The 8,804-nt window shown below is 38.7% G+C and overlaps 1 protein-coding gene across 1 annotated transcript in view; it reads left to right on the top strand.

Moving 5' to 3' along the window:
* The window catches only part of LOC102752491 (XK-related protein 3-like), a gene marked incomplete at its 3' end in the record, with an annotated part of 18,903 nt that extends 15,709 nt beyond the window's left edge, over positions 1-3,194 (top strand). The window contains exon 2 of the mRNA XM_006770923.1: positions 2,941-3,194. Coding sequence (XP_006770986.1) covers positions 2,941-3,194 — 254 coding nt within the window. The remainder of the gene's footprint in view (positions 1-2,940) is intronic.
* Between the last annotated feature and the right edge of the window lie 5,610 nt (positions 3,195-8,804).

Genomic DNA, 8,804 nt, shown 5'->3' with positions numbered 1-8,804 from the left:
TTCCCAGTCGTTCTGCTGTTAGGGTCAGTTTGCATATTATCCTTTTATTATATAGGATAGAGGCCTGGTGCATGGGTGGGGGCCAGCTGGTTTGCCCTGAAGGGTGTCCCGGATCAGGGTGGGGGCCCTACTGGGGTGCCTGGCCAGCCTAGGTGAGGCGCAGATGACTGTTTGCAGGCTGGCCAAGTCCCTCAGTGGGGACCCTCACCCCATGAGCGTGTGGCAGCCTGGGTAAGGGGCCCAGGGCCTTTTTCAGGCTGGCCAAAGCTCCTTCAGGGTGGAGGTCCCCACTGGGGTACCTGGCCAACCTGGGTGAGGGGCTGATGGCTGTTTGCATGCTGGCCACAGCACCTTCAGGGTGGGGGTCCCCACTGGGATGCCTGGACAGCCTGGGTGAGGGGCTGAGGGCCGTTTTCAGCCTGGACACATCCCCTTGCAGTCTGGCCACGGCCCCTTCAGGGTGGGTTCCCCGCTGGGGTGCCTGGCCAGCCTGGGTGAGGGGCTGATGGCCATTTTCAGGCTGGACAAGCCCCCCAGCAGGGACCCTCACCCCATGAGGGTGTGGCCATCTTAGGTGAGGGGATGATGGCTGATTGCAGGCTGGCTACGGCCCCCAAGCCCTTCCGCATCTCCCCATTGTGGTCAGTGCATGTAACAGTGAGCGATCGAACTCCCGGTCTCCTGGTCGAACTCTCAAGGGGACGATTTGCATATTAGGCTTTAATATACATAGATTAATTGAGCATAATGTGTTGGGTTGATTTATGGGGTCTCTATTCTGTTCCATTGATCTATATGTCTGTTCTTATGCCAATACCAGGATGTTTTGATTACAGTGGCTTTGTAGTATAACTTGATATCTGGTATTATGATCCCTCCAACTTCGTTCTTCTTTCTCAGGATTGCTGCAGCTATTCAGGGTCCATTTTTAGATCCATATAAATTTTTGGAGAGTTTGTTCTGGATATGTGAAGTATACTTTTGGTAATTTAATAGGGATTGCTTTGAATCTACAGACTGGGTATTATGGATAGTTCATGTAAATTCTATCAATCAATGAACACGATATATTCTTCCCCTTGTTTATATCTTCCTCTATTTCTTTTTTCAGTGTCCTATAGTTTTCTGAGTACTAGTCTTTTACCTCCTTGGTTAAGCTTATTTCTAAATATTTCATAATTTTTGTTGCTATGATAAATGGGACTATTTAGTTTCGCTTTCTGAGAATTCATTATTGGTATATAAAAATGCCATCAATTTCTGGGTGTTAATTTTGTATTCTGCTACATTGCTGAGTTCCTTCATTAAATCTAGTAGTTCTTTGGTGGAGTCTTTAAGCTTTTTTATGTATAATATCATGTCATCTGAGAAAAGTGATATTTTTACTTCCTCCTTTCAGTTTGAAAGCCATTTATTTGTTGTTCTTGTCTTATGGCTGTGGCTAGGACTTCTAGTACTGCATTGAATGAGAGTGGTGAAAGTGGACATCATGGTCTTATTCCTGTTCCTAATTTTTTCCTATTGAGTATTATGTTGGCTGTATTTCCACTTTGTTGAGAGTTTTTATCAAAAATGGGTGTTGAGTTTTGTCAAATGCTTTTTCTGCATTGATATGGTCATGTCGTTTCTGTCTTTCAATTTGTTAATGTGCTATATCATGTTTATTGACTTGTGAATATTGTACCAGCCTTGCATCCCTAAAATAAATCCCCCTTGGATATGGTGTGTGATTTTTTTAATGTATTGCTCGATCCAATTTGCTAATATTTTGTTGAATATTTTAGCATAGTGATTATTCAGAGGTACATATTTATTACCATTTTATATTTTGTAAATATATTTATTTTCTTCTTTTCCTCCACCTCCTCCTTCTTTTTCTTCAAGAAGGACTTTTAATATTTCTTGTAATACTTGTTCAGTGGTAATGAACTCTTTTAACTTTTTAAATTCTGGAACCTAGTGGCAAACTCTCCTTGATCATCTCAACTAAATGCTTCTGAAATATATTTTGTGTCAGTTATGTAAGCCCTTCCTTTGTAACTGAGTCTTGATTTTTATTGGTTTATTTGGGTGCAGGGTCAACCCTTACAAGTGATAACTGAGATCCTGGAGGTATATATGGAAAGGGTGGTATCAACTCATGCAAAGCTCCCCAACAAAAAGTCCCTCCTTTATACATTTCTCATTATAAGACTTCTATTCAGCAAGTACTTAATGAGGTATTTGGGTTGATGGGTTTATATTTTACTTCTAATTCCAATTTGGTCCTGTGGAAACGGGACTATTACATCTACCTACTTTGGCAACATCTTGAACCTAAAACTACTTTGTGTTAATTGAATTTTTAAAGTTCACATGTTAGAATGGATGCTAAATGAGCTAACTCCCATCAATAGAAAAATAATAAATAAAAATAGTGTGCACTCTTTGTATTGAGTCCTTGAAAGCAATTAAAACTATGACAGATTCGTTTTCTGGAACAAACATATAAAAAATATCAAAATTTTTTAAAATTATCAAACAAAGTATGAGCACCCTTTTATTTTAGAAAAATAACTTAAATATCTTTTAAGATAAGAATATAAAGAATTAGGTTCATAAAGTAAATGCATTGGGATAAGATTGGAATATTATGTCCCAAACTACAAATAGTAACTTACTTTGTGGAGGCAAATTCAATTGTATGTTAACAAAGAGATATTTAGCTTATTGTTTGATTTTTTGTAAGAATGTATTTATATATTAATTTTAGATTAAATCATAAATACAGAATTAAAATAAATGTTGATATTAGAAACTGTATTACATGATTAATTTAGTTTTTATTATACTTAATAGAATTTTAAAAATTAGACATTCATCTAATAATGGCATTTCAAATATTTTTCACACCTCTATCACTGACAAATATTAATCTTGAGTGTTACTTCATTCTAACAGGTGTCTGTATACCATGTTTAGTAACTGCAGATCGTTGAAAAGGCTTGAGATACTTAGAAAAGCGACTCGAATTAGCACCAGAAGAAAAAGGATGTTGATGGAGAGGGAGATTATTCGCTCAATTCATGGTGCTTACATACAATGCAAGGCTTTCAACTATATGTCAGTCGTCCAGGCCTTTCTTAGTTCCATGCCACAATTAACATTACAACTATATGTCTCTCTCACTGTAAGAGAATGGCCTTTGGAAAGAGGTAAGTTTGGGTGTTTTAAGCTAAAATACCATCCTAAAAGGGAAGGTAGGGCATAGTGAAGTTTTAAAAAGACATTAAATATTTATTTCTAAATCATGATTGTATTAAATTTTGTAAAGTTGATTTTCTGTGAATATTTTCAGAAACAAAATTATAAATAGATACATCTAAAATCTAGAGAAAATTGATATGAATAAATCGGCATCCATTTTATTAAGGAATATAATATCTAAGATTATATGGGAAAGGGGACTGTTACATTTAGTGGGAAAATAACTTTGTACCTGAAACTTATTACAGAATTATTTAAAAAATATAACATGTCTTCTTCTAACAAAAGTAAAAACTGCAAAGAATTAAACATTTGGAAAGGATACACATTTATAAAACTTTCCAAAATTCTCCAGGAATATGACTGTGTTTTGATTATAGTAGTTGTTACATTAATCTGCATGCTGATGGGATGGAATACACCTATACAAGCTGATTGGCCTGTGTAAATTTCACATTAATGATATTCTACGTACTATAATTATATAAGATGCAACAACTGGAGGAACTGTGTAAAGTGTACAAGTGTCTAGTCTCTACTATGATTATTGAAAAATAGAAAAGTTTCTTTTTGTTTTTTTAAATTAAATGCATTGGGGTGACATTAGTTAATAAGTATGTTTAGGTTTCAGCTGTACATTCTTACGATATGTGACCTGTATAGTGCCTTGTGTGTATACCCTACTTTACCCTTTCATAACTCCTACCCATCTTCACTTTGGTCACCACCACACTGTGGTCTCTGTCTATCAGTTTTGTTTTGTTAGTTTTTTTTGATTCAATTTTATATTCCACATATAAATGAAATCATATAGTTATTTACTTTATTTGTATGGCTTGTTTAGCATGATATTCTCAAGGTCCATTAAAAAAACCTAGGCACCAAATTTATGAACCTAAATCTTAGAGAAGATTATATTAATTTTCCCCCAAAGGCAAGGGAAGTAATGGCAAAAATAAATGAATAAGACTGTGTAAAATTAAACTTTTGCACAAGAAAGGAAACTTCAAATTAAACAAAAACGCAGTAAACTGAATGAAATAAGATATTTGCAAACAACAGCTCCAAGAAGGGTTTACAATTAAAAAGTATATAAAGATTCATAAAACTCAACACCAATTAACAATCCAATTTTAAAATAGTCAGAAGACCTAAACAGACACTTCTTTCAAGATGACATACAGATAGCCAACACATATATCAAAATATGCTTAACTTCACTAGATGTTAAAGAAATGCAAGTCAAACTACAATGAGATAACACTTCAAACCAGTTAGGATGTCTAGATTTTATTTTTTTTAATTGTGAGGGATGTATATCAGTATATTTCAGCAGCAGCTAGATGAAAAGGAAGAACAAGTGAACATGAGAGTGACTGGGTAAAGGGGTAGATGTCTCCTTTTTCTCCTTCCCACTCCCAGCCCTCCCCAAGCTTTCACTGCAATATTATCTGTGTTCATGCATATAACAAAACTTGAATAAAACATAATTAATGATAAATGTAAAATTATAATCCGTTACTACAAAAATATCATTTGACATTATCAGATGTCATTTACAAATACATGTAAATATATAGGATATTTATATTTATAAATCAAAATATTAACTAATTATTCTTTTGGAACAAGAAATGATTATTTAATATTTATTTGGGCAACAAAGTCAGAAGAAACAGTTTTAAAACTTGTAATAAAAGTGAGATTATAAATTTATTATAATAATACCTATCATATATAAAACCCATCTTTAGACTGAAAAATGTTTCTCAGAAAAATAGGTATTAAGTGGACATAAAAACTGAAATTAAAAGGAATTCTGGAAAACTGACTCAAAGATGGCAGCCAACAGTACAGCAGTGAGGGAGAGAGTGTGAGTGAGTGGGGAAGTGAAAGGTGAGTATATAGATGTGTGTGGTATGTGTGAGTGAGTGAAGGACAGTTATATTCTGCAGGAGTCTCAGGGGGCTGGCCAACTGGGCTTTCCTGGACTAAGAGTGCCTGCTACTGATGCAAGCACTCCTGAGCAGCCATCTCTGGCACAGAAACCATGCCATCTTGAAGAGGAGAGCTGTGTGACCAGATCCCAGCCTCACCACCACCCAGACTGGCCTCAGACACCATCCTGGATGCTGCATCCACTCTGATCAAAGACATGTTACTTCATTTGCAGATTTGCAGACTCTGGGACTCCTGTGAGTTCAGAAGTATGTGCCTCTCTGGCCAAGCCCATAGCTTCAGCTGCAGACTCCTTGACTTCTGCCTCCCAGACACCAGCTCCTAGATCCCTTTGGTGAGATGATGAGTGTGCACCTCTCTGACCAAGACATGCTGATTCAGCTGCAGATCCCATGACCTTTACATACCCAGCCACTGGCTCACAGACCCCCTCGTAATTCACAGAGTGAAACCAACCAGGCCAGAGTCCCCTTGACTCACCGGTAGACTCCAGGATGCCTACCTCCCTGGACACGGGTTCTGGGATCTCCACAGGGATTCACAGAGTGATACCATTTAGGTAACAGTCACACCACACTGGCCAGAGTCACACTATCTCAGCTGTGGCCCCAGGATCCCCACCACCCTGTTGTGGGCCCCACGGTGAGCCACATGCCAGTGAGATCCCAGGCAACCCCTGACACAAGAGCTGGAACAACAGTCACATCCACAACCGCTTGCACGACAAGGTCGGGGGTGAGTCACACTGATAAACATCCTGTGAGGAGACTACATTCACAAATGAGAAACTAACATTTAAGACCCAACTATATCAGGAGAACCAAAATAATTCAAGTAGGGGGCTCCATTAGAACACCCAGCTCAGGAGATCTGAGAGACAACACCACTGGGTCACACTATCATCAAATACATAAAATCACCCCCCAACCCCACAAAGAAAGCAAAACAAAGAAACAAAAAAACTGGGTGGAATAGCAGTTGGATCTAAGACAGAAACAATTACAACAGGACAGCAAAAATCGGAGACAAAGAAACAATCTGCAAAGGAAAGCAAAGGAATAGCCAAAAAAGGAACTAAATGAAATGGAGGCAAGTGATTTATCAGAGAAAGAATTCAGATTAATGGTTACAAGCATGCTCAAACATCTGGATGACACACACAACTCAATGAGAAACAAAATGAGCTGAATGAGAATTTCACTATGAGTAAGAATCAAGAGGATATGAAGAATGGCAAAGATGCAATAAAGAACAAAATGGAAAGTTTCAACAGTACACCAGAAGAAGCTGAGGACCGAATCAGTGAGTTAGCAGACAAAGTAGAAAAAAGCACCCAAGCAGAGCAGCACTGAAAAAAAATATTTTTTAAAAATAGGAGGAGAGTTTAAGGGAGCTTTGGGACAAATGAAAATGAAACAACATCTGCATAATAGGGATGCCAGAAGGAAGGAATTTGAGCAAGGAATAGAAAACCTGTTTGAAGAAATAATGACAGAAAACTTCCCAGATGGTTTTTGGGGGGGGGGGGGAAGTCACACAAATCCAAGAAGCTCAAAAAGTCCCAAGCAATATGAACCCAAAAATACCCACACCAAGATACATCATAATTACATTAGAAAACATCAATGACAAAGTAAAAATCTAAAGGTTGCAAGAGGAATACAGAATGATACCTATAAGGGTTCTCCCATTCTACTATTAACTGATTTCTCAACAGAAACATGTCTGGCCAGAAGGGAATGGAATGAAATATACAAAGTGATGCAAAAGAAGGGACTAAATACAAGATGACTCTGTCCAGCAAGACTATCATTCAAAATTGAAGGAGAAATCAGGAGCTTCACAGACAAAAAAAAAGTTTAAGGGAGTTTGTTACCAACAAGCTATCATTACAAGAAACGCTAAAGGGACAGTTGTAAAAAGAAGAAATAGAAAGGGAAGAAGGAACACAGGCATAAAGAATAAAAATTGCTACAAAAAAGCAGTTATCAATGTAACCTTAAACTAAAATGGATTAAATGCTCCAATCAAAACACATAGGTTGGCTGAATGGATAAGAAAACATGACAATATATATGCTGTCTACAAGAGATGCACCTCAGAACAAGGGACTCACACCAACTGAAAGTAAAGGGATGGAAAAAAATTCTTCAGGAAAATGGAAATGAAAAAAAAAAAACAACCAACAAAAACCTGGGGTAGAAATACTTATATCTGACAAAATAGACCTCAAAGTGAAGGCCATAATAAGAGATAAGAAGACCATTTCATAATACTAAAAGGATCATTTCAACAAGAGGATATAACTCTGATAAACATCTATGCACCCAATACAGGAGCATCCAAATACATAAAAATACTTCTGGAAGGTATGTAGGGAGAGATGGACAGCAACACAATCATAGTAGGGGACTTTAATACTCCATTGACGCCACTGAATCCCCAGGACAAAAAATTCAGCAAAGAAACAGAAATCCTAAATAACTCAGTAGATCAGATGGAAGTAATTGAAATCTTCAGAATATTTCACCTCAAAACTACAGAACACACATTCTGCTTAAGTGCACACGGGACATTTTCAAATATAGACCACATGTTAGGACACAGGCTAAATCTTTACAAATTCAAGAAGACCGAAATCATACTAAACTTCTTCTCAGATCACAATGGCATAAAATTAGAAATAAACTAAAAACAATTGTAAACAATCAAACATATAGAGACTAAATAGCATACTATTAAACAACAAATGGGTTACCAAAGAGATCAAAGAAGAAATAAAAAAGCATCCTGGAAACAAATGACAATGAAAACACAACAATCTAAAATCTATGGAACAGGGGAACCAAGATGGCGGCGTAAGGTACAGACCTGTGCATGCTGCCTTCCACAACAACATCAAGACTACCAACTATAAGACAAACAGCTATCATTCAGAACCATGGGAAAGCTGGCCCAGTGGAAGCTCTACAACTGGAAGGAAAGAAAGAAGAGCATTGAGACTGAGTAGGTTGTGCAGAGGCTCCAAGAACGGAGGTGCGGAGTCGCGTGCCAGGCAGGCTGCAACTGGATGCGCGGTTTTTTTCAATTGGAAGGGGATGCTGACTCTTGTATCCACTGAGCTTCTTTGGGGCGGGATCCTGAGGTCCCAGACCCCTATGGGGAGAGGCGGGACGGCCTTGCAACAGGCCGGAGAGCAAGAGTGGCTGTCTCGTGGAGATGCCCGCCAGCGCTCGGGGACACGAGGACGGGGAGTCACGGAGAGGCGAGGAGTTGTAGAGATGCCATTGCTCCTTGCTCTGCCCTGGTGATTCCCAGGGACCCCGCCCTACTCAATTTACATCCCCACCCAAGCTGAGCCAGTGGCACAAAGGGAACTACCTGCGCCTTTGCAGCCCTGCCCAGAGGACTGCAGATTTCAACTCCTTGCATACGTAAGAGACACACTCAAGAAGCAGAATCAGGCTTGGAGGAAGCCGGAGCCGGACCTGGCTGGGCCGGTGACGTGGAACCGCTGTACCAGCAAATGCACAGGCAGGTCCACCAGATCCAGTCTCACATGGGACACTGGGAGACGGAAGACAGGCAGTCTGTGCATG

Source organism: Myotis davidii, unplaced genomic scaffold, assembly GCF_000327345.1.
Source record: "Myotis davidii unplaced genomic scaffold, ASM32734v1 scaffold1805, whole genome shotgun sequence".
Lineage (NCBI taxonomy): Eukaryota > Metazoa > Chordata > Mammalia > Chiroptera > Vespertilionidae > Myotis > Myotis davidii.
The sequence above is the reverse complement of the archived record's forward strand: the minus strand, read 5'-3'. Positions and strand labels throughout refer to the sequence as shown.